Raw genomic sequence first — 26304 nt, 5'->3', positions numbered from 1 at the left:
CCAAGGCAATATCGACTCTGCATCCATAACAAGAAAAGAGTCTTTATTCAAACCCTCATCTCCGCGGCATGAAACACGGCCTAACATTTCAAAGTCTGTAAGGAACTGGCCAATCCTGCAGCAGCCTCCTCTTCTGTCACACCCACCCAGGACCTTTGCTCAGCCCTGGCTGCACACTTCACCGCAAAAACCCAAGACATCCTTTCCTCTCTCACTTCCACACCACATCATACACCAACACCTCTGGAGCCTGCCTTGGCCCCTCCACCACTTCTCCTCTCCTCTCTTCTCTCACTTCAAACCTGATGAGGTCGCCAGGCAAGTCCAGTCTAGGAAGGCTTCATCCAAACAGTTGGACCCCTGTCCCTCCAACTATTAAGGAAAATATTGAGACTCTCGCTCCCGCCTTGGCTGTTCCCTGCAATCCCTCTTTTGCCACTGGAGTTTTCCCCAACCTCTCTTAAGCACTCCCTTGTGCACCCTGTGCTTAAGAAACCCTCTGCCGACCCCTCCATTCCGGCAAACTACCACCCGATGTCTATCGCCCCTTTCCTGGGCAAACTCCTAGAGAAGCTGGCTATCTCTTAGATCACCCTCCACACTGAATCCGATGGTTGCCTCCACAACCATCAGTCTTGCTTTACGGCATCCAGAGGCATGGAAACTGCTCTTCTGAACACCTGTGAAGACCTGCTCTCAAACACGACACTAACACTCTCTGTCCTCTGTCTTCTTCTTGACCTCTCCTCTGCCTGCAACTCATCCAGAATAGGACTGCGAGACTTGTCCTTGGCCTTCAACCCAGGGATCGTATCTCTCCAGGACTGAAATCTCTGCACTGGCTCCCAATGGCTGGGAGGATTAAGTTCAAAACCCTCTGCATCGTCCACAAGGCCTTCTGGGGCCTGGAACCGCAATACCTTCAACTCTCTCTTCCTAAATATCTACCCTCTCGAACTCTTAGCTCATCCGCCTCCAACTCCCTCAGGGTCAGTCGCTTCTCCAAGCAACGAGTTGGCCGTAGATCTCTCTCTTCGGCTGGGGCCTCCCTCTGGAACAGCCTCCTAGGCTGCCTGAAACTTAAGGAGAACCATCTTCGGTTCCAGAAGCACCTAAAAACCTTCCTCTTTGCTTCTGCTTTCTCTCCCCCTCTCCCCTGCTGAAGTCCTGCTGTTACTGAGAGTGCACGGTTTACCTGGGCACCCATCTGATTTCGGGCCTAAGCCTTGCCATTTGCACGCATCCGCTGCCTTTCTGGCAACCCCTGCACCTGGGGACTGTTTTTATTTTTCTGTATCCCTACAGTCCCCAAACCAGCACTTATGTCTGCACTCACCCTGCACCTGCCACCAGCTGGCCGTTCTTTATTTATTTGTTATTATCTTATTATGCCATGTACTGCACTGCCCCCCCGGCTCCCCTCCTCACACTTGCGCCATCTGAATGACACCTGGCCTAGTAAGATCGTTGTCCGTCTTCCCTCTGTTCCCCCTTCCTTGCCTCGTCGCGCCTTGAAACACCTCTGTATAGGCGCGTTATAAATGTCATATATCATATTACATTAAACCACAACATTCTGATCGCACGTCCCCGTGACACCCTGGGTATCACAGGTCAGGCTTTGGCGTAATTACGTAATTAACCATCTTACCTTCTTTTCCAACCACCCATCCTAGGTGGAACTTGGGACCTTTCTCTCTACTATCACTCTTTCAACCTGTGGCCTTCCCCAGGGTTCTAACCTGTCCTCGTGGTTCTTCAATGTATACATGGCTGTCCTGGCACGTGTGATTGCCACTTTCATCTCTAACTTCCAGTGTCAAGCGGCTGACCCACAACTCTCCTTCAGGCTACCCTCAGCCACATGCTCTAGCTTGCTCATATCTGACTGTCCGCAATTCAGTCATGTTGTGCTGCAAACGACCTCTGCCTCAACGCCAGTAAGACTGAGATCATTTGCATTGGGACTCCTGCTCCAGCGTTCCCACTCTCACTCTGGCCGGCCTCCCTTGGCCTTGCGCCTGGACCCACCTGCAAGGCAAAAAAACCTTGGTCATCTTCGACTCCACTCAGATTTCGGACATCTTTAAAAAGTCCAACTACCAGCTGCACCTCCTCAGATGTACTCTTCCTTTTCTCACCTTCCCCCAGCGGCTCACGGTCTCAAGAGCCCTGGTTCTCCCAAGGCTTGACTGCTGCAACAGCCTCTTTCTCAACCTCCCTGTCTCTGCTCTGCGCCCTCTGCAACTCATCCAGAACAGAACTGCAAGACTTATCCTTGGCCTCAAGCCCAAAGAGCGCATCTCTCCAGCGCTGAAATCCCTTCACTGGCTTCCCGTGGCTGCAAGGATCAAGTTCAAGACCCTCTGCATTGTCCACAAGGTTTTCTGGGGCATGGGACCTACCTATCTGCAACAATGCCTACCTAAATACTGTCCTTCCCAAGCCCCCCGCTCCTCTACCTCCAACCTTCCGCGAGTGAGCGGGTTCTCCAAGCAGAGATTTGGAGGGAGATCTTTGTCCTCAGCTGGGGCCTCCCTATGGAATAGCCTCCCTGCCACCCTCCGTCTTGAGCCTGATCTCCTTAAGTTCCAGAAACTCCTTAAGACATTCATGTTCTCCTTCCTTTTCTCTCCCTCTACCCTTCCCTCTCTGCTCTATCCGTCTCTCCCTCCTTTTCTGCACAGCTTGCTGACTGGCCGCTGGGTGTACCTTGGAGTCTCACAGGTCCCTGGCATCCTCGCCAGTCCTCTCGCACTTGCCTCCTGGCCTTGCACTTGCCTCATCGTTGCTGCACTTGGTCAATGACCCATGAGAGTGGCATCAATCAGCACTAACACCAGCTTCTGACTGATTGGGCGCACTTGGACTCCCCCCCCCCTGCATTTGTGACCCCCCCGTACCGTCTGTGCACTTGCACGATCTGAACATACCATGCCTTGAAGATCGTCTTATCTGTCTTCCCTTGTCCCCCCCTCGTTGCATGGTGTCGCCTCAATGCACTTGGAAAAACTGCAGAATCGTCGTCAGACCTATTTGCTGTTATCTACACTGTTAATTGTATTATTTGCACTTACTCTCCTGTGCAGATTTTTATCGTTCAGAAATTCAAGGGCTCTGAATGACTTTTTTTTTCCCCCTTGTTCCCTTCCTCCTGGAGTCCTTTCAAAAACTTAATTTGTGTATAGGCGCTTTACAGATAAGTATTACCATTGGTGTTGGTTATGGGCACAAACACCCCCCTTCTGTTTTGGACGAGCGATATCTGGCCTACCTCCTTGGGCCTTTTTCCCCTACCGTCTGTCTTAGTCCGGAATTTGGGGGTACATATGACATCTTCCCTATCGATGCACGAGCAGGTTGCTGCCGTTTGCAAAGGTGTTCACTTTAAATTATGCATCCTTTGTAAGGTGATCCCTTACATCCCGGAAATATTTCAGGCGCCTGTGGTGGCTGACCTTGTGCTGAGTGCAGTTGATTATTGCAACTCGTTGTACTTGGCTCAGCTGCGGTTTCTTATAAAATGCCCCCAACATCTGAACAACACAGCCGCCAGGGCTGTGCTGCGCCCCTCTTATGGGGCACACATGACCCCTCTGCTCAGACAGCTTCACTGGCTGCCATTGGAGCAGAGGATCTTGTTTAAGTCACTCTGTCTTGTCCCCCACACTTTTTCTGGCATAGGGGCAGACTATCTTCAAAAGAAATGTCTATGCTATGTGCCATCTCGCTGTCTCCGTTCTCAGTCAGCCTTCGTAGTGGCAGTGCCCCGGGTCAGACTCTCTTGTGTTGGAGGACGGGCTTTTTCGGTGGCCGCCGCTTAAGCATTGAATGCTCTGACTGCTGCCCTTTGTACCACGGTGGACTATCTTGTTTTCCGCCGCCTTCTGAAAAAACTCCTCATTTAGCTCCTCTTGACATGCTTTAACTGTCAGCGTCATGATGCCTTTGGCGCACGTGCGCTTTAGAAATTCAGATAACCTAATCATTACCAATTGCGGTAAATGCAACAGTGAATAAAAAGTGAATAACGCAGTAGAAGAATATCTCCTGCCTCCAGCCCATCCTGGACACTGTAAATGTAACCCAAAGGCCACTACAGAAAGTTTTATATAAGGATACAGAGTATCCCACCGCACTTCACTTTAGGGTGACGTGTGCAGTTGTAAAAACAAAGTCCATAAAGAGAGATGTAAGCCCTCATTACAACGGTGCCGGTAAGCATACTGGCACTGTTTCCGGACAGGCAAAGTACAAGTCTGCGGGCGGGTGTCGTTTCACCCGCCAGGCCTGCCCAGGCGGGCGGAACGGCACCCGCCCGCAGACTCTCATGGAAGCACCATTATTAACGGTGCGGGTGCTTCTGTGGTCCCCATTCCCATTGAGTCATATGGGACTCAAATGAGAATGGGGATTTACAATCGCTGCTGCCTGACTTGTAATGCCCTGGTGGTTCCGGCAAGTCAGGCGGCGGTAAATCATTACGGGTCCAGTGGCTACCTGCTGGTTTTACCGGCATGGTTTCTGCCGGAACCGTAATGAGGGCCAAAGTCACTCCGTTTTGATAGTCTTATGGACTGAGACTCGCCATAAGAATGACCAAAAGTGCAAGTAAAGTACAAGGCTTTACCAATCTCGGTCAGGGGTCAAAACCATACAAAAAGAAAGGGAGTCCTATAGAAGTCTTTGGGAAGGAAGCAGCAAAAAGAAAATCTTACCCAACACCCACACGCGCACACACTGAGCTACATTGTCTGTATCTCTATAACAGTAGTTTTCACCTGTCTAAGCCAGCAAGACATAAAATGAGCAGTACTTCATAGCAATTTTGCTATGTTATTCTGGAGGTTTGCTAATTTAATTGACACTTGTGTAGCATTTATTTTTATTTATATACAAGAGGAACAACGCTCTTTTGATCACAAAAGATCGAACAATAGATGAGAAAGCAGATTTGACAGGAGGCAGTGAGCTTCTAACAATGGGGTGAGTTGTGAGGGACAATCTGACTAGGTTGCGGAGGGGAGTAAATGGAACAGTTACTGGGGAGAATACATACGTGGACATACATAGATTAAGGACAACCAACATTGAACATTTTTAAGTGCAGGTACGCGGTACGGCCACCTGTGTTCGGGATGTGACCATGATTGGTAAAGTGATAGAATGGAGGCAAAGGAAGTGAAACGGGCAGGTTAGAGGCGGGGGAAAATGTTAGCTAGCAGGCAGATGACAGGTAGGTTAAGAGGGTAACTGAGGCGAGGAGGTGTAGGCTTTTAGTTGGTTTTGAAAAGATCTGTCTGGACTGTTTCTCGAATGTACAGTAGGGAAGAAAATTCCATGCAAGTGGAACAAGAAGAGAAAGTGCGGGAGCGACGGGAAACACGGGGAGGACTAGGAGCCACAAGAGTAGTTGCGGCAGAGCAGAACAGAGATTATGAGAACGCTTATAGAGTTGGATGGAGGATAGATACAGTGGTGACTTAAAGTGGATAGATTTGTGAACCAGGAAAAGAAATTTAAAATCTGACCCTGTTTTGCATCATCAGCCATCCAGCCTGGTGACGGTACGATGAAGTAGGTGTGAAGTGAGAGAGTTGCAAAGAGAGTCCTGGTAGCAAAGTTAATGATCTTGTCGAGGACAGAAAGCATAGTTGCGGTGACAAAAGAGGATGCTGGCACAGTAGTCCAGTTTAGAGAAGACCAGAGTGGTTAAGAAATACTTGGCAGTGTTGGAAAAGGGAGGTTGAGGCGAGCTGCTGGTCCAGTTTTGGAGATGAAAGTAGAGAAGGTGTGAGAGGGGTCATAGATGACGCAGAGGTTTCTAGCTGGAGAAGACTAGCGGCATATGGATGGCAGAGTAAGAGATGAGAACAAGCTTTTGGCAGGGAAGAACAGTACCTCTATTTTGTGAGTTTAACATCAGAGAGTGCAAAGCCATCCAATTTTTAATGGCAGATTGACAGTTGGAAATTTTGATAGAGATCCTAAGAGAGTTCAGGAAAAGAGAAGATGATTTGGGTGTTGTCTGCGAAGAGTTGGTACGAGAACCCAAAGGAGGAAATGAGTGCCCTAAGAGCAGAAGTTTAGAGTGTAAAGAGGAGAAGACCTAAGGCAGAGAATATGCAAGGTGCACAGTAGGATTCTGTCAAGGCAAGGGATTGATCGCGAATCCCATGAAGAGAAGATTAAGGAGATCAGAGTGATCAACGGTGTCAAAGGCAGCAGACATGTCAAGGAGAATTAGGATAGAGGATAGGTTTCAGTGCTTAGCAGAGGCGATAAAGTTGGACACACTCATGAAAACAGTTTCCATGGAGTGACCGGAGAGGAAACCTGCTGGTATGGGGTCTCAAAGGTTGTGGATGTGTAAAATTGGTAAGCCAGTTGGACAAACCCCTTTTGAGCACTTTAGAGTAGTGCAGAAGGAGAGACATTGGGCGAAAGATAGCCAGTAGGTGCAGGTCAGCGGGATGACCATGGTTATTTTGAAAACGAAGGGAAAGCAAGTGGTGTCGAAGGACAGGTTTAAGAATTCAGCGATGTGAGAGGCCATTATTTGGGCAATAGGCTTGACTAGCTGAGGACCAAGTGGGTCTGATGGGGCACAAGAGGCGTTAGCCTTGATCAATAGAGAGAGTGTTAGTTGGACTTCAGAAAAACTGTCCTAAGGACTTCATAAACCATACATCTGAGTACATAAGCTCCAGTCTTAGTAAAAGCTGTACCACCTGAGAATGTGGTAGCTTGGACAGAGCAGCCAGGCATGTTCTTGGGGGAATAAGTACTATCACATATCATATAAACGCAATTATAAATACCAACTCTATACTGAAGGGATACAACCCAAAGTATAACCTTATTAAGAATAGCAATCCTCAGTTCAAGGCGAGTCAAACGCATAACGCATTCAGAATGCAATCAGCTATTCTTGGGGAGTAAAACCAGGTTACAAATACGTTTTGAATACAGCCAGTAATTCAAGGGTAGTAGAGCCTGTCAGTCATGCAATGAAACTCTGTTAAGAAATCACTTAATAAACCAACCCTGTTACAAGTATACTCCTTGCAACATTACCTTTTAGAACTCCGTTCAGAGGTAGCCTTAAGCTACTCAATGGCAAGTATTACAACACAATAACTATTTTAGAATGCACTCAGCAATTCAAAGAAAGTAAAACCCAATTAAACTTTAAGACCCACAGTCTTTCAAGCCAAGTAATGGACCCTTTGGCTATTTTGGAACTGTTCTAAGCAGTTTCAGGGGAGGCACAACCCAGTGTTAGAAGTTTAGAAGAGCAGTAGCTATTCAGGGTAAGTAACCATTTACTTTTAAGAGGTGGGCCAAGCAACACATATTACCTCAAGGACGGTTTTAGGTCTGTATAAAGCAGATCAGTGAAAGCAACATTCTATGGTACACTTTGCGACGAACACAGTTATTCAAAGCTGGTAGGTAAACCCTATTGGTAAGCTTTTGCACTCATTCAGTTAGGCAGTGATAAAACACTACCAACACTTATTACTTTTCAGAAGGGGGAAACACCATTCAAAATCATTAAAACAATTTATATACTTTTTAGAGGGCACAATGCAACTCAAAGTTAAGCTTAATTTAAGGATATTTCTGTAATGTCTTCGTTCACAGAGATAGTTACCGCACTCATTCCTTAAGCAAGTAAGTACTTTTAAACCTGTTATACATTTCAAGACTGAAGCCTTTTCTTATCCAGTCCTTCCCTTGTCTATTGCATGAGTTCTCCGAGGCAGAAGAGGGCCTCTAGTGGTCTGGGTGCCAGCTGTTGGCAGGTTGAGATAGGTTTCAATTGCAGGAAAGTCATAGTTCCAGAGGAAACCTTCTTTAACAAGTAAGTCTTACTTTCGGAGTTAAATGTTCAGGGACTTCTGAGAAGGCTCTCTGTGTTTGAGAAATAGGCCTGGGCAAGTGGTACAGGCAAACTCCCAACCACACAGATCACCTACTCCGCCTCACACAATGCACACCAGACTTAGGGTAAGTATTACCCAAGCCCACACAGTACCTTAGTAGAAAAGATCTTTTGGGTGGATGCCTTCAGGATGCAGCAGCACAGGACCCGGTCCCTGGATTCTTGATCTGGAGACAAAAGAACTGGACACTGGATGGGAACTTGTAGCAGCAGTCATCCGAGGAGGCTTCCAGCAACAGATACTTCATGGATCCTCGCGGCTCTGTGGATTTGACGCCTTTTTACAGCAGCAAGATGAAAAACAAATATCGCTTGTCAGATGCTCTTCACGATCCTGCACTCTGGTGAGGGGACTTCAGGGATTCAAATTGTGTCTCTGGAGAGCCAGGAGGAGACCACCAAAGTTTGGACAGATTTGGACTACGGAAGACCATGCACCGCACAATGGCTCGAGGTGCCAGGGTATTGAGGTATTGCAGCCCAGTAAGATCGCAGCATGTTGGGGTGGCTCAAAATGCAGGTCTTCTTGAGACTGTTGGATCTCACCAGCCTCTGTGTAGGAGATTTCGCGTTCCGGACCCCCAGGTAGATTGGAAGGAAGGGTTACAGCAGGCTCTGGTTACACAGCAGGCTCTCTGGTTGCTGGAAATCGCTACATACATCCTTTCTTCATTTTCCTCTTCGGTTTCAGCTCCAGTGGTAACTTGTCAGCAGCTCTCGGGTTCAGAGTATTTATCAGGAACTACAGCATGACTTCTGCAATCTCCCCCTGCATTTTACAGAAAGTGGTGGTATGGCAGTCCAACCAGGACAGCCAGCCCCCCACTTGGAGTTGGTTCCTTGCAGGCAAGGTGAAAGATAAAAGGGCTGCAGAGTTTTGGACTCCTCCCTCGCTTCCTGCCTTCTCCGACACTCGAGACTGGGTGGGGAATACAAAGGATTCCCGCTAAAGACAAAACTTCAACTGAGGTTGTTCCTGCCTAGAATGGCAGGCGAAAGCCTCAGAAACAGCGAACACGCAAGAAATGGTGAAAAAGGGAACCCCCCTTTTTTGCAAAATGGGTGTCCCTTCTGTGCATTGCCGAGGCTGAATCAACAGCCTGCGAGTAATAAAGACTACAAGCCATAAAGGTAAAACCACTGCCACCAGCCATTCAAGTAAACTTGCAATTGAATCAAACCTGTTACCAGGGAAGTCAGAAAGGGGATGCATTTTATCCCCCCAGCACTCCACATAGGTTGGGGTGTGCTGGCTCAATTATACAAAATGTAAAGGGGGTGACATTCTTCTTTACTACTTGAGAACAGTAGTTCACCCAAGTACATGAAATGGAAATTAACAGGGGAGCCCAAAGGGGCAACCCAGCCTTAGCCCAAAAGTTATAGGAAACTATAACTCCAACCATACACTATGGAGAATCGTAAAAAGGTGAGTCGAAGGCTAGGTGAGAGGGGAAAAAGATTCCCACTCACCTAGTGACAAGATAAAATAATGACCAAGCCCAAGCGAAATGTTCTGGGCTTGACGCAGGTCAGGAAGATTTATCATTAATTTGAAAATCTTACCTCGTCAGTATTAGCGTGACTAAAGTAGGACATGGCGGCAGAGAATGATGATAGAGCAGGCAGAATGTAAAATGTAGAAGATGGGAGTGAGTAAGGTCAGGAGAGAGTCTCTAATTTTGGTAATTTTTGCCGGAAAGTATTCAGCTAGGTCATTAACTGGGAGAGTGGAGTTGATAGTCATATACTTAGGAGGAGTGAGTTTAGGGAGCCCTGCATTCGGTGAGGATTGTTGGGATATGAGTCAATGAGGGCTAGGTAGAATTCCCTTTCAGCTCTATCAGGAGAGGACTTAAGAGAATTCAGGGCAGAGAGGTAGAGTTGCACGTCCTCGTGCGAGTGGGTACGCCTCCATTTGCGCAGCAGCCAACGCATGTCTGTGCAGAGAATGTATGAAGGAGGTGACCCGTGGTTGAGGAAGCTGAGACTTGGGTGGCGGGGGGTATAAGTAAGCAATGCAGTGAGGAGAATGTGCCATATAGTAGGGATTGGAAGCTGGAGAAGGTAGTGTTGGCGGAAGAGGTATTTATTCTGAAGGAGGAGAGTTAGAACTGTAGGCTGGAGAGAAAGGGGGGAATGGCAGAAGGTTTACATTTCCTTTGAGTATTAGGTGAACCAAGTGGTGAGGAAAGGTCAGAGCATAGCTGGCTATTTAAATTACCCTGTTCAATAAAAACAGCTCGCCCTGCATTCCTCTCCTGTCCTCCCACCCTCTTTCCTTTTATTTAATTTAAAGGGGCTAATGAAGTGCAGTTGTAATCACCTCCTCCAATCTTGAAGTGCCAAAGGTCTGTGTGGGGGGTGGTAGCCACGAAAAGCATTCTTTTTCAAAACATTGCAAACTAGAAGTAAATCAGGATTGTACTTTTTTTTGTGCCAACTATACACTAATTGGCAAAGACCAGTGTGTTACCTTATATTTTTTCAAAAGACTGTCCTGCAATTCCATTCCTAAACATTGAAGTTCTTACAAAATGCATAATTGCAGTATTTCTACTGAATAACACTGTATTATTTCCACATGTTCAGTAACTTTAGTGTATCTAAATCGCAGTGTCATCTATATTTAATTTTGTTGGATAAGGTGCTTCATACTGACAAGGGAATAGTTGAGAACATGTGCATGATCATAAGGCCAAATACTGTGACCTGCTGGTTGCAAACATCTATGCAACTGCTCAAACTATGCGCTGATCCCAAACTCTTTCCAATTCTATCTTCTCACCCTGTTGCTTTATACCATCTACCGTGAAAGTGGGATGTCTGCACACTACAATATCCCACCTACATTCCAGTGTTGCCTGCCTGCTACCCCATCCGCCTTACTTAGCCATAGTTTCTTTCCTCTTACATAATGAATACACCAAGCTAACTAGATGTTCAAGCAAAGCAGCGACCAATAGTTCCGTCCAGTCCATACATCGACAGACCTACTGCAATACCATACGCTGTAATTAGTCTCCAGAGCTTGCTTTCCTCTATGGTGATTGCATTATATATTAACACCTGGGGGAGAGAGCTGGCCAATTAGGACGTCAGGAAGACTTGCAATATCCGCAAGTAGCCACCCACATGTCATGCCGTTATGCTGAGACTCTGTCCACCCTTCACCTTGAAATTGGAGGAGATGCGCCGGTCGAGTCTCCGCTGGAAGGCCTCACCTTGACCGCCCGGCTCCACCAGAAACCCACCCTTTATTCCCCCCACCCCACAACCCCGCAGCCCTTCTGCCCACTCACCTGCATACCTCCAGGTCTTGGCAGTAGTTATTTACAACTGCCAACATGTGTAATATCCTTTTAAAGAAACCATGAATTGCACAAAGCCGGGTTATTAACAATAAATCAGCACCCCAGATGGTAACATGTGTCATGCACATGCCAACATGTGTAATTTCCTTTTAAAGAAACCATGAATTGCACAAAGCCGGGTTATTAACAATAAATCAGCACCCCAGATGGCTGCATGAGCTAATGGTAATAACTGCTTTTGTGGGCGTGCAGGGCTGGAATGCTGCGCTTGAGCCTACCTGGCTCGGGCTTGAGGTCCGTTACCAGCCCGCCCTCCCCCGAATGTGGTATTTAACACTACATTGAAAAGAGTGGATCTCAGTGACTGGAAAGGGCCATTTTGTAGACCTGAAGTTGACAGTTACCTTCCATGCCGCAATGCCTTACTATGTACTCTGTCTCCAGCTATGGCTTTCCTAGAACATTATGAACCTTTTCAGTTATGAAACTTCTGAACTTCTAACAGAGCAAATGGAGGGGTCAATATATGCGACACTGGCCTTTGCAGCACTAACTACAACCAGCAGTATAGAGCCTTGCACTGAAAACTGTTTTCAGGGCCTTTTGATCATATCTATTAATGTGTGTTCATTCATGCAGCAAATGTTACATTTTACAAACACGCATCTTGCTAATGTCTTACTTCAGAGGTGCACAAAAATGCTGTATTGTTGCTCATTTTATGTGTTGGTACAAATAACCTCTTGTGACATTGCAAGAACATTTTAATTTGCAAACTCTGCTAATCAAATTTCGAAAGCTAATGTATGCCTTGAAGTGTGGACCCCTAAGGGCTTGTCCCCTAATCTCCTGATGCCAGAGTTGTGATCTTCATGAGGTGGCCTGCTCCCTCAAACCCACGTACTCTCTTCACTCCTGTCCTTGGCCTCCCTATTTCTCTCCTCTGTTCTACTCCCACTATCTCCATCCTCCTCTCTGGTCTTCCTACATCGTATTTCTTTCATCACCCCCTTCTCTCCAATCCCCTCTTGTCTCTCTCCCCTTCTGTCATCTTCTATTACCCCTCTTCCTACTACTGCCTCCTTTCTTCCTCCTCCCTTTTCCCTTCTGTCTTCTCGCACTTCTTTCTTGCTGCACCCACTCATCCTTCTACTACTCTATCCAGTCTCTAACCTCCCCCTCTTTCACTTACGTTTTCTCCCCCTTTCACTCCCTCACTCTCTACGGTCTTACCTTCCACTAGCTACTCTAGCTTTTTCCTATCTCAACACCCCCCCTATACTTCCTCTCACTCTAACAGGCACTTTCACACCCACAGCTTCAACCTTTCACACTTCCACTCTTTCTGACAACCATTATCTGCACTTGCATCCAACAGCTCCTCAGCACTCTTCACCACCTACTGCCTTCCTCCTGGTCACTCACCACCACACCACCTGACCTCACCCGAACATATTTCACTCTGTCTGCTAACTCAGGCTTTTTATACCTGCACCATATTACTTGTGTGGTTCCTACCCTTTACATTCACTCCCTGCTTCACCTGTTCTCCATCAGGGCCAGGCTATTATGGTTTACAGGTTTATAAACCCGGTTAGGCTTCGCCTCCTTTTTGTTCACTGGTGTTCGTGCTTTCTGGTCAAGTTGGTGTTCGGTGGCCATCTCACTTTCCTTCTTTGTTGAGGTGCTACCATACGTGCTGATAAGTCTGAAGTTGGTCAGTGTCTTTTTCTATGTCTGGTTTGTTTGGATACCGCTATGTTGGATTATGCATATCTGAAAATGGAAAAACCTTAGTCCAAAAAAGGAAGTTGGAAGGTTTGGTGTGATTGACAACGGTAGTCACATGAGCAAACAAGGCACATGACAGGTGTGTGGTTTAGGGGTGGGGCTCGGAGACTGGGTCCCTCAATTTCCTCACCCAACCTCTGGTGTAGGCATGCACTAGCATACACCCTGGTAGACCATGTACTGCAGTTAAGAAGGGGTCCATCCCGCCCACTTACCCAACAAGGTTAAGCCACTGACCCTGTCACAGTGTTAATGTACTCGCTTGTCTATTGAGTTTAACTGTACCTCATGATTAGCCTTCTCGTCAGTGAAGCCTTTGGCTCTGCCACAGCCATCTCGAAGAGATTGGTCTAACTTTTGTTTTGGAGCCTTTTCTCTCCGTTAAGATGGATGGTTTCACAGCCCAAACCAGAGGGCCTTGGAAAAATCCCCTTATCAGTGTGAAGGTGGATTCCAAAATCAACCATGGGGTGTAGATTTTGGAAGGCTCCCCTATTATGGTGAACCAGGAGAAACTGAGGTTTTAGCAAAATCCAATCCAGGAAATGTAGCACCGCAGCTATTTTTGTCTCAGGAGGGTTGGGAGAGTAGTTTAGGGCTACAATGAGTCAGCACAGAGCATCACCAATAATTCCAGTTACATGGTTAAGTATAACAATATATAATAATTGTGCCTTTTTAAATACACACTAAGCAAGTAAAGACCTCTTCTCAAATGCACAGTCTATAAAAGAGATATATACATTCACCATTAGAAGAAAGAAAGCATATACTGCAATAACCAGTGAAACGCAGGGAAATAGCTATTTTCATGAAATGTAGCACACACAATTTTAGAATAACCACAGAGTAGTTCTCCTAACACTTAATGAGTCCAACCCTTATTGGACAAGGTTTGGTGCCTTGTGCCCTAAAAACATCAGTTCCATAGTTTATACGTCACAGGTCTTTTTTATTTATTTTTTTATTTTTGAGAGATTGACGATTTAAAAAAGAGTCAAAAGGTAGATAAAGTTCAGGTAAGTAAGCCCAATCAATCCCAGTCACTAGACTACACTCCCTGGGCCCTTTACAGCCAAGTAAATACATTGAAGCTCCTTCCCTCGACTGGCTCTAACACGCCATCCCGAACTGCCTCTTCAAAGAGAGTCCTCCCACCTTCACCACCCCACTCCCTGCCCCTCACACTCATGAAGCGGGGGGCGGAAGTTCCGCCTCCCTTCACCTGTCTTCTTACTCTCCCCATATCCCCTCCCCCAACTCGTGTCACCCTTTCTGCTTCCGCCACTTCTGCATCTGCCAAACCATGTGTTGCCGTACCCCCTCCCAACCGCAACAAGGACGCCTCTGCCTGCGTCGTGGCGCTTTTCTGCGCTTCAAGTGCGTCGTGATGAAGACCTGCACTTTATTTGTAGCGCCAGAAAGACAGTGCCCCTAAAGAGGTTCAGGTTACTCTATGCTGAGAATGTTATGGTGCTACAGTACTAATTACATTACTTCTACTGCTTTCTGTTGGTGAACTGGGGCCTATTAAGGCCCAGTACTGTTTCCATCTTGACTGGTTGTTTCCTATCCTAACCATTCCAGTAGAGAAAAGTACTAAAAACAAAGCTATTTACCATACTGCACTGCCTCCAACATTGTTCCTCCGTAACCTCGGAACACCCTTCACACTGCCATTGAATGTCTATAATTGCCTCTGTAACAACTGTCATAAGATGCATTAAGTGAATATTCTGTAACAGCGCCACAATGCCTCCGGCCTGCTTTATAAATCCAAATAAATAAATACATTCCTTTTCTCCTTTTAGTACTTAGTTAGACCTAATACTATATTTTACATTAGGATTCTATATTGGGTCTTTGTGAGAAGAGGAACCAATATCTTATTCCTTTACCTTTTTCTTTTTCTTTTCATTTTCTTTTGGTGGTATATGTTTCCTAGTGCTTATTCTACTGGCTTTATCATAAATGATATATATAACTGATTGTACTTTGGGACGATCGCTTCCCCTCCTAATATTGAAGTCTCACTTCTTTGCAGAGTGACCTATTGAGAGAATTTTGGTTCACCTTGGTATATAGCTTGTTTTCCATTTAGGATGGGTCTCACTGCAAACTTAGCGAGAAGGCTGTGTAATCGCCTCAACAATATATATATTTTTAATTTAATAATTGTGGTTTTGTAGTTGTGCTTCATATACTTGCAACACATTGTAAATCACACATGGGGGTTGGCACCCTCCTTGGATCGTTAAGCTTCTAATGTTTTCTTTTTCTGTTATAGTACTGACTCCAGAGGTGTCAACCTAAACCGCCAGTATCTGAACCCTGACTTTCAGTTGCATCCATCGGTGTATGGCGCAAAAGCAGTTCTCCTTTATCATCATGTCCACAGCCGTGTTCGACAGCCAGCCCAAGAGTTAAAGCCTTGTACCTCACAGCAAGCTTCCAACATAATGGGTACTTCAAAAACATGCAATCATTCCTCTAAGAAAGGCTCCTTTGTTTCTGAGCCTGCCTTCTCTCAGATGGAAAAAACCAACAACTTCCTCAACCACATAGGCGGGGAAGGCGATTACATTGCTTCTCCTCAGGACTTACAGCAGACTGAAATGCCCATGCTGGCTGATGGCCCAGCAGGACAGTCTGTCTCTGAGGCGTTTTTGAAGGGTCGGGCACTTTGGATTCTTGAGCCTGACGTAAAGCTTGGCACGGATGTAAACTGTGAGAATGAGGTGGAGAGGCCACTCTCTGCAGTCCCCAATGAATCAATCCCTCCTCAGGAAAGTGGCATTGCTTACTACGTGGACTTGCATGGCCATGCCTCCAAACGTGGGTGCTTCATGTATGGGAACAGCTTCATTGATGAGATGGACCAGGTAAGTGTTTTTAGGATTAAGTGGAGTGGCTATGCAAGTGTATAAAGAATGTTATGCTCTTTCTCTCAATCCATTGAAATTTTAAAGATGGAACTACTATTTGCAGGTTGCAAGTGACTACATTATATGTAACTTTACATTATATGTAACTTGGTACTACTGCAGCAAAATAGTAACCAAGATTTAAAAGGCTTAGAATGTGCTGTTTTTACAGACTGATTCTCCCTACCATTTCAAAGGTATCACTTGTTGTGAACTAATGGGTCATAAAGGATTTTTTCTTTTACATGTTCCTGAATGTCTTTAAACGGATACAGAACCCACATTTTTCCCTGTTTTTTAATTTCTCTCTTTTCAGTGTAGTCCATGTCCATCGGACATGGGAGTGGGATGGGCCGAAATGTATTTAATAAGATATGTTTTGTCTAGGAGAATGCCTAAACATTTGCACTCGCCAGTAGCAGTTGGCAGAACTGTATGCATTTGGGAAAATGAGTGGGTATGACCTATTGTGCAAAGCTAGTAGCTTGCAACGTAAAATGTGTAGCTGTGAAACAGTCTTTGTCATGAACATACCACAAAATATTGGTTATGGCATCATATATGCGCAAGCCCTCCTTGAATATGGGTTTACACATGGGTAAATCGGAATTTTCAAAGCACGTTTAGTCTATTTTGGGAAACAGCGGATTCACTACAAGAAGGCTCTATTCTTATTTAATTCCTGTTTGGGCCTGTTCGGACCAGGTGGACCCAGGTCCTGAACCCCTGCTCAGACAGCAGGTAAGCATGCACCAATATGCGTTTACTCCCTCTGTCCCCACAGGCCAGCCCCACCATCATCCGGCAACACCAATGTCAAGTTCTCCGGTGCTGGGGTGAGGACAGGTGCTCTGTGGCACAGTAAGTAAGTTGTGCATTTGTAAAGGTTTTATTCTCGCGCTGCAGCGTGTGTATGGTTCGCTCGCAGTGGTGCCTCCCTGACTGCGTGGTCCATCGCAGCTCCCTATCGCGTGTGCCTCGTGTCCCCCTTCTCCAGCCTCTTGCACCCACAAGCCCCTTTGCTCTTCCTCGTTGACTGCCCTGTTTTGCATTGCATTGCTTTGTGTTCTGCTGCATTCTTCTAGGTTTACATTTGTCGACTGCTTTGTTCTTTTGTATATTATTCTGTGTTCTGCTGTGCCACACCCTCCCCTAGGTTCTCTTTTGAATGACTGCTCTGTTCCTGATGCCCCGGTAACCTGATTTGCTTACCGGACTGCCTTGTTTTTTGCCTGCTCTTCCATATTGAGCTCTTGTCTACTTAGTCAATCGTCCTCTATTGTCTTGCCCATTTCTGTCTTGTCTGCTTGCACTCCTCCTTTTATCCTCCCTAGTGTCCCCCCACCTTTCCACTCCACCCCTCTTCGTCTCTCCTCTTCCCCCACCTACTCTATGGTGCTCTTGTCTCTCCTATCAATTCAAACTGCTTCTCTATCGACTATCCTGCTCTCCTCACTAAGTATGGTAGGAAGAAGTTCAAAAAAGGACATCCTGGTCTCCAACCCAGACCTCCCTATCACTGACAAATATACAAGTGCTTCCTCCAGACAGATCCTCACCGACATCCTCTTTGTCGTTCCCTCGCCAGACCTATGGACTCTTCATATGGTCTCTGTGCTCTCTCCTTTCTCTTCTTCTCCCATTAATGGTGGCACCCGGTGGGAGGGCCTCCTGGCCCCCTTCGACTCCTCTAAGATCTTCATTAATGTTTACCTGAATGGCACCATCTTGGTCCAAGGCCCTCAGGCCAACCTTCTCCTCTTTGATAGACGCTTCCCGTGCCTCATCAATTTCCTTCCTTCTCCTGCTGTCCCTTCTTTCGCTTCTTCGGGTTCCTTGCCCCCCTTGCCTCCCCCCTCTGCCTCCTTCCTCTTCTGCCCCCCTCAAGCTCCGTTTACACCTCTGCACGGCGTACCTCTGATTTGTACCCCTCCCAGAAGTCTTTCAAGGACGGCAACATTCTCCATATTGCCACTCGCAACTCTCGCTCAGCTGTCAAACACTCATCTGACATCTGCCGCCTCCTGGAAGAACTTGATCTCGATTTATTTACTTATATCACACTGAACCCCGCAGCCATCAGGGCGGGTACTTAAAGACAAGGACAACAAATGGTAAACGGGACAACCAGAATGTTTTGTAAAGTAGGGCTAATCTCTTACTTGAATAATCTTGTTTTTAATTTCTTTCTGAAGGTCATGTAGTTTGCTTCTAGTCTTAATGAGCAACGTAGAACGTTCCATGTTTGAGCCGCTTTTGCGGGAAAGGAGCGTCCCTGCCCATTTGCTTTTTTGGCTCGTTCTCACCGAGGCATGGTTCACTGCCAGCTCTGTCACAAGCTTTGACACTCTTCTCCCTGATGAATACAAGACCCTCTCCGCGCTCAGATCCATCCGGGGGTTGGGGCTGTTTGGCCATTGCCATCGCACCACCACCGGCCGCCCTGGATCTCTGGCCGAGCCACGTTGGAGCGTTTCCCTCCGGGGAGGGAGGGGGACCCTGCTGGGACGCCTCATGACTGCCTCAGGGCCGGGGGTGAGGGCAGTCGACACACGTGCAAGGCAGACGACCAAGGCTGGGGGCAGCACCCCTAGCCTTCCGAGACGTCTGGCCGGGTTGTGTTGCTGCTCTTCCCTCCGGGAGAAGGATGGGGACCCCGTTGGAGCACTGTGGGACCGCCACTGGGCTTGGGGAAGCATCACCGGCCGCCCTGGATCTCTTGCCGTGCCACGTTAGAGCTTTTCCCTCTGGGAAGGACAGGGACCCTGCTAGCACTCCATGGGACGGCCGCTGGGCTTGCAGACGGTCTACCAACATGGGATAGGCGACCAAGGCTGGGGGCAGCACCCTCAGCCGTCCTAGAGCTCCTGCCATTGCGCGCTACAGCTTTTCCCTCCATGAAGGTTGGGGACCCTGCCAGGGTTTCCTGGGACTGCTGCTGATTGTGGGGAAGATCGACCCACATGGATGACAGTCACCTATGGCTGGCAACAACACCCCTGACAATCCTGGAGCTCTGGCTGCACTGCATTAGTGCTTTTCCCTTCGGTCAAGGATGGGGACCTTGCCGGGGCTCCCTGTGACTTGTGGATGGTCGCCCCACATTGTAGGCAGGTGCCCAGGGCCAGCACCCCCATCTGTCCTGGAGCTCATCCTGTGCTGTTATAGCTTTTCCAGTTGGGGAGGGATGGTGACCCTGCCAGGGCACCCTAGTACTGCTTATCGACTTGAGGACGGTGGACTCACATGGGAGACAGGCATCCAAGGCCAGGGGCAGCACTCCTGGTGGCTGTCCTGGACCTCTGGCTGCACTGCGTTAGAGCTTTTCCCTCTAGGTAGGGATGGGGACCCTGCTGGTGCTCCCTGGGACCACGGCTGGGCTTGTGGACGGTCGACCCACATGGGGGACAGGCACCCAAGGCTGGGGGCAGCACCCCAGCCTTCCTAGAGCTCCGGCTGCGCTGCCTTACAGCTATTCCCTCAGTGCAGGGATGTGGACCTTGCTAGCGCCTGCCAGAATTGCTGCTGGGCTTGGGGATGGTCAACCCACATGGGAGACAGGTGCCCATGGCCGGGGACATCACCCCCATCCTGGAGCTATGGCTGCACTGCATCAGAGCTTTTCCCTCCCGGGTAGTGATGGGGACCCTGCTGGGGCTCCCTGGGACCACGGCTGGGCTTGTGGATGGTCGACTCACATTGTAGACACACACCCAAGGTTGGAGGCAGCACCCCTGCCATCCTGGAGCTCTGGCTGGGCTGTATTACGTCTTTCTCCAGCATGGGGTCTGGCATGGATTCACATGGTCATGAATATTCCCCGTCGTCAGGCTGGGAATCCTCGGTAAAGAAAAAACCAGTATCAGTTTCGTTTCTGATCTGTCTTTCGTAGTAATAACCAATCACTGGTCTCTGCGTCATACTGACCACAGCCAATGACTGCCCTCTACCTAAGCACCGCCTCTGGCAGCCATCTTCAGATTTTTACCGCACGTTCATGTGTTGGGATCCTCGTGCTATTGCTCTCGAGCGTTAGTGCTATTTTTTGCGCTTTTTTCACAAAAAACTTCGATTCTTTCGGTCAAAGAGCCTCAAGCTCCACCGATCCTACATCCGATCAACGGGGACCCGTGTCGGATTCATCTGTGCCCCTCAAGGGTGAAGATTTCGTCGAGCTACACTTCGGAGGAATCCAGAAGCTTCTCAGGCCCGGTCTCGGAGATGGCCCAGGAGAAGGGAAGCTCGACGCCCGGAAAGCTGTTCAGGGTCTGCCCTGGATGCCAGCTGCAGAACGTCTTCAAGGAGGACGAACACTCTTTCTGCCTTTACTGCCTTCATGAGGACAAGACGCACGTGGAGAAGGACTGTGCGTTTTGCGGCAACATGTCGGAACGGACCATGAAGGACCGCCATCAACGTCTCGCCAACTGGCTGGAGGGTAAGAGCCCGTCTGGCGAGAAGAAGAAATCCGAGCGGTCTTCTAAGACCTTTGAGGGCGCCCCGGCGACGGGGGCCCAACATAAGGCCAAGCACCGCGAGTCCGCTGGCACCGGGAGCGCCGAACGGTCGGGCTCTACGGGCGCCAGGCAGGGCGCACCCTCCCCGGCACCATCAACCACGAGCCAACGCTCTGGGTCGGGTAAGAGGAAGGCCGAGCACCCGGCGAAGCTCCTGGAGAGGCCCCGGTCGAGCTCTAAGGCAGAGGAGGAGCGTGGCAGTGCCCCCTCCCTCAAGGATAAGGCGGTGAGCGCACCTAAGGTGGTGAAGGCCTTGATCCATCCGACCAAGCCCTCTATCGAAACGGTCGCGGCGGCCCTGGCTCAGCCTGTGGTGGCTGCACCAGTGGTGGCGACCTCAGGGCCCAGAATCTCCCTGCCTCCTCGGAGGGAGTCTTCCTTTGTGCCCATCGATAGGACCCCCGTGAAACCCTCCGTGGGGAAGAAGAAGGGGGGGCAGGGCGTCGTCGGAGATTCGGCCTCAACCTCAGAAGAGGAGCTGATCGAGGTCTTAAGCCACGGCCTAGGCGTGGAAGAAGGCCAGCCCGTCGGAATGGACCCCGACGCAGGTGACGACGACGACATCGTCGAGGAGACCGACGGGGCCCCTGCTCGCCCGTCGGATTCCCCTCTGCCAGCGCCGCAAGACAACTCGGCGGCCATTTTGTTGGCCATACAGTCCTTATGCTCCGAGATAAGGACGAGGCTACCGTTACCGACGGAGGAACCTCTCCCGTCGGGGGATCCAGAACCGGGACCTTCTGGTGTTCCCCCTACCAAGAAAAGAAGGATCCATCCACCACCTCCTTTTCAACCGTCGCGCCCCTTCCAGCCCTCCTCCCCGTCCACCCGAGGGGATGATACGGGGACTGACACGGCAGCGACGGGTACGGGCGACGAGGCATACGACGAGGATCTTCCGTCGTCGCCTCCCACCAGGGCTTCTCCGCCCGACGAGATCGGATCTTTCCACTCCATGATCTCCAGGGCTTCCGAGCTTTTCCAACTCTGCCCTGAGGAGAAGAAAAAGGAAGGCTTCCTTTATCAGCGGCGCGAGGCCAAGAGGAAGACGGTCCTCTCAGTGCCTCTGTTGGACGACATTTGGGATGAGGGCCTTTCCCTCCTCAAGAACCCTTCCACGACGCCAGCTAGAAGAGACCGGTACGAGAAAAAGTACCGGGTCCCGGACACGGCCCCCCTGTGCCTCCGGGCGCAGCCTACCCCGGACTCCGTCGTCTCCGCGGCAGCCAGGAAGAAAGCGGGGGGGGGGGTGCGGCCTCCACATCGACTTCCCCGCCGGACGGCGAGGGAAAGAAATTGGATGCTATGGGACGTAGAGTCATCTCGTCGGCAGCGACGACGATTAAAGCGGCCAACGCCTTGGCTATCGTGGCCCGCTATGACAGGGAGCTCTGGTACAAGATAGCTCCCCTGCTGGATTTTCTGCCGGACGACAAGAGGGCGGAGGCCCTTGAGATCCTGCAGGAAGGTGAGGTGGCCTCGGACCACGCCATCACCGTGGCGACGGACATCGCCGACACCGGGTTCCGCCAGCTGGGCAATGGCGTTTGCCTTCGACGTCGTGGATGGCTCAAAGCTACGGATTTCCGGCAGGACGTCCAGACCAGAGTCCTGGACATGCCCTTCGACGGGAACAACCTGTTTGGGAAGACAGTGGACGATTCCCTTCAGGCCATCAAGGCGGATACTGAGACGGCCCGGGCCCTTGGAGTCCTGCAACGACGGACGCCCTTTCGGAGCGGCTGAGGCAAGGGCGCCTCCAAAGGTTCCGGCGGCGGTTTCGCTTCCTACCGTCAAGCGGCCCGCTCGTCGTCGCAAGAGGCCTACAGAGGACGAGGCAAGTCTAGCGGACCCCGCCGTCGTCGCCAAGGAGGTCAAGGCAGCAAGGCCGCGCCCAAGCAGGATTGAACCGGCCGTTGGGTCGGGCCCCCACCGAAGCACCCCGGTGGGAGGCCGGCTGGCGGGCTTCGTCAGCGTGTGGGAGTCCATCTCCACCGACCGTTGGGTGCTGGACGCCCTGGCCCGGGGCCATGCGCTCGAGTTTCAAAGAAGGTGCCCGCGCGTCCCCCCCGTGGCCAGGAAAGAACTTCACGTCCCTCAACTTCTCCTGGAGATGCTCAGAAAGGGCGCCATCGAACTCGTCCCAAAGAGGCTTCGGGGCTCCGGAGTCTACTCGAGATACTTCCTCGTGAAGAAGAAGACGGGAGGATGGCGCCCCATCCTGGACCTGCGACGTCTGAACAAGTTCATCAAGGCGCAGAAGTTCCGGATGGTCACCCTCCAGCACGTCCTGGGTCAGCTGGAGGAAGGAGACTTCCTATCGTCGTTGGATTTGGAGGAGGCCTACTTCCACATTCCCATCCTAAAGGGGCACCGCAAATTCCTCAGATTCGTGGTCCAAGGGCGTCATTACCAGTTCAAAGCCCTTCCCTTCGGACTACGGTCGGCACCCAGGGTATTCACCAAGTGCCTCGCACCGGTGGCGGCGCGAGGGGATTCACGTCTACCCCTACCTGGACGACTGGCTCATCCGCGCCAAGACGAGGGAGCTCGCCGTGGTCCACACGGCAAGGACCGTCCAACTCCTCACGGACCTGGGATTCTCCGTGAACTACGCCAAATCCCACCTGGTGCCCGCGCAAGTCGCACTGTTTCTGGGAGCCAGGCTCGACACAGTGTCCCTTCTGGCCTCCCCGTCGGAGGAGAGGACCAGGACCATCTTGGGCAAGGTGCAACGGATGTTGGTGGCCGACGCGGCCAAAGTGAGGTCCATCAAGTCCCTCCTCGGGATGATGTCTTCCTGCATCTACCTCATTCCCATGTGCAGGCTCCGGATGCGCCCGTTGCAAGAATTCCTTGATGCGCGCTGGATCCAGAGGACGGGCAGCGTCGAGGAAAGGATCAAGCTCGACGAGAGTTTCCGACGAGCGATACGGTGGTGGGGCACCCGCGCGCATTTGACGGCGGGCATGGACTTCCAGACCCCAGCCCACCAGGAGACCGTGACCACGGATGCCTCCCTGGAAGGGTGGGGAGCGCACACCGAAAATCTGCACGCAAGGGGACTCTGGCTCCCGACGGAGAAGTCCCTGCATATCAACGTCCTGGAGCTCCGTGCAGTGTTTTGGGCCCTCAGGTCCTTCCTTCCGTCCCTCAAGGGCAAGGTGGTGAGGATCTTCACCGACAACACCACCACCATGTTTTACATCAGGAAACAGGGCGGAACCAGGTCCCCAGCGCTGTCCAAGGAGGCGCAGGACCTGTGGCATTGGGCCGTTGCCCAAGGGATTTTTCTGGTGCCGTTTCATCTGGCAGGGATAAAAAACACCATCGCCGACTCACTCAGCAGGGAGCTGCGCTCGTGCCACGAGTGGGAACTACGGCAGGATCTGGTGGATCGCCTCTTCCGACGGTGGGGCACACCCCAGATCGACCTGTTCGCGACGGCGACGAACACCAAGTGCCGGAGGTTCGCCAGCAGGTTTCCCCAGACGAGGAGCATGGGCGATGCTTTCTCGTTCCCCTGGGAGGGCCTGTTCCTCTACGCGTTCCCTCCCTTGCCTCTGCTAATCCGGCTCGTCAACCAGCTCAAGAGGTCACGGTGCAGGATGATCCTCGTCGCACCTGCGTGGCCGAGGCAGATATGGTTCCCGGACCTTCTGGACTTGTCAGCGTCCCCGCCGATCAAGCTGCCGGCAGACGCGGATCTACTCTCCAGGGAAGGAGGCGCCATCCTCCACCACGACCCGAAGTCGCTGAACTTGCAGGCCTGGCTCCTGCAGCGCTAGAGTTTGGAGGATACGACATACCGGCCGATTGCAGAGAGGTTCTTGCAAAGGCCAGGGCGTCCTCGACTCTTAAATGCTACGGACACAAATGGAAGAGGTTCTCTGTCTGGTGCCACGCACAGAAGATTAACCCTCTACGGATTACGGCCCCCCAAGTACTGCCGTACCTGCTGACGCTGGCCAAAGCTGGTCTGGCACACGCGTCCATCAAGATTCATCTTGCTGCGATCTCCCGATACACCAGAACCACGGGGCGGACGTCCTTGTGGTCTCATCGTCTGGTGAAAGAGTTCATGAAGGGACTGTTCAGATCGTTCCTGCCGGTGAAGGCTCCGGCCCCGGCGTGGGAGCTCAACGTGGTGCTGACCAAGCTCATGGGACCTCCGTTCGAGCCTCTGCACTCGGCCCCGTTGAAGTTTCTATCGTGGAAAACAGCTTTTCTTGTGGCCATCACCTCCGCACGACGAGTGGGAGAGATCCAGGCACTTTCCTGCAAGGCCCCGTACTTGACTTTCCACGACACGAGGGTAGTGCTCAGGACGCACCCCTCCTTCATGCCCAAGGTACCGTTGGACTTCCATCTCAACGAACCCTTGGTGTTACCTGTGTTCTTCCCGTCGCCTTCGTCGCCGGCTGAGAGGACTTTGCACTCGCTGGATGTAGCTAGAGCGCTGAAGTTCTACGTGGACCGCACGAAGGGTTTTCGGAAGACGTCACAACTCTTTGTGAACTTTGGACCTGTCAATCAGGGGAAGGCTCTCTCGAAGGCTTCCATTTCCAGATGGCTCTCCGGCTGTATCATGTACTGTCATCGGTTGGCAAACCGACCGCTGCCTGGCCGTCCGAGAGCCCATTCCACCAGAGCGATCGCAGCTACCACAGCGTTCCTTTCTGGTGTGCCCCTGCTGGACATATGCAGGGCTGCTACGTGGAGGTCGACGCACACCTTCACAAAGTTCTACTGCGTCGATCGGGATTCCAGGGAGGAGTCCAGGGTCGGCCAAGCAGTGCTGCGCAACCTGTTCGCCTGAGGTGAGCCTGGTGAGGAGGTAAGATGCTTAATGTTGAGTTTGATGTAATGCTTAATGTTGAGCCTTTGCCACCTCCCGTGGTTGTGCATGTGTGTACTGCTATGTATTCTTTATTCATGAGCATGTGAATCCATGCCAGACCCCATGCTGGAGAAGGCACAAGTTACTTACCTGTAACTGTTGTTCTCCAGCATGGGTCTGGCATGGATTCACATGCGAACCCTCCCGCCTACCCCTCTGCGGCTCTTCACTTGGTCATACTGCCACTTCACGTGCTTCCAAATCTGAAGATGGCTGCCAGAGGCGGTGCTTAGGTAGAGGGCAGTCATTGGCTGTGGTCAGTATGACGCAGAGACCAGTGATTGGTTATTACTACGAAAGACAGATCAGAAACGAAACTGATACTGGTTTTTTCTTTACCGAGGATTCCCAGCCTGACGACGGGGAATATTCATGAGCATGTGAATCCATGCCAGACCCATGCTGGAGAACAACAGTTACAGGTAAGTAACTTGTTCCATTCCCTCTGGGGAGTAATGGGGACCCTGCCGGGGCTCCCTGGGACCACGGCTGGAATTGTGGACAGTCGACCCTTATGGAGACAGGCGCCCAGGGCCGGGAGCAGCACCCCCGGCCTTCCTGGAGCTCTGGCTGCGCTGCCTTACAGCTGTTCCATCTGGGGTGGGATATGGACTTTGCAGGGGCTCCCTAGGATGGCCGCTGGGCTTGGGGACGGTTAACCCACATTGTAGACAGGCGCCCAAGGTCAGGGGCAGCACCCCCTGGCTGTCCTGCACCTCTGGCTGAGCTGCGTTAGAACTTTTCCATCTGGGAAACGATGGGGACCCTGCCGGGGCTACCTTGGACCGTCGCTGGGCTTGGACAATGTTCCCTCTCATTTTTTTGGGCCGTGTGTGCCAAAGAATATTTGTGTGCGGGCTGTTTTTCAGTCATGTGCGCAACTGAGTGATGCGCCGTCAGGCCGGTGGCG

At 50.6% G+C, this 26304-nt stretch overlaps 1 protein-coding gene across 10 annotated transcripts in view; it reads left to right on the top strand.

Annotated features, from left to right (window-relative positions):
- The window catches only part of AGBL5 (AGBL carboxypeptidase 5), a 1732162-nt gene that overhangs the window by 789393 nt on the left and 916465 nt on the right, over positions 1 to 26304 (top strand). For all 10 annotated transcript variants that reach the window (XM_069605526.1, XM_069605530.1, XM_069605525.1 and 7 more), the window contains one exon: positions 15341 to 15935. In XM_069605526.1, the coding sequence (XP_069461627.1) occupies positions 15341 to 15935 (595 nt within the window). The remainder of the gene's footprint in view (positions 1 to 15340; positions 15936 to 26304) is intronic.

The sequence above is a fragment of the Ambystoma mexicanum genome, chromosome 4p, assembly GCF_040938575.1.
Source record: "Ambystoma mexicanum isolate Mex_15411 chromosome 4p, UKY_AmexF1_1, whole genome shotgun sequence".
Taxonomy (NCBI): domain Eukaryota; kingdom Metazoa; phylum Chordata; class Amphibia; order Caudata; family Ambystomatidae; genus Ambystoma; species Ambystoma mexicanum.
Note: the sequence above shows the minus strand (reverse complement) of the source record. Positions and strands in the feature narration are given on the sequence as shown.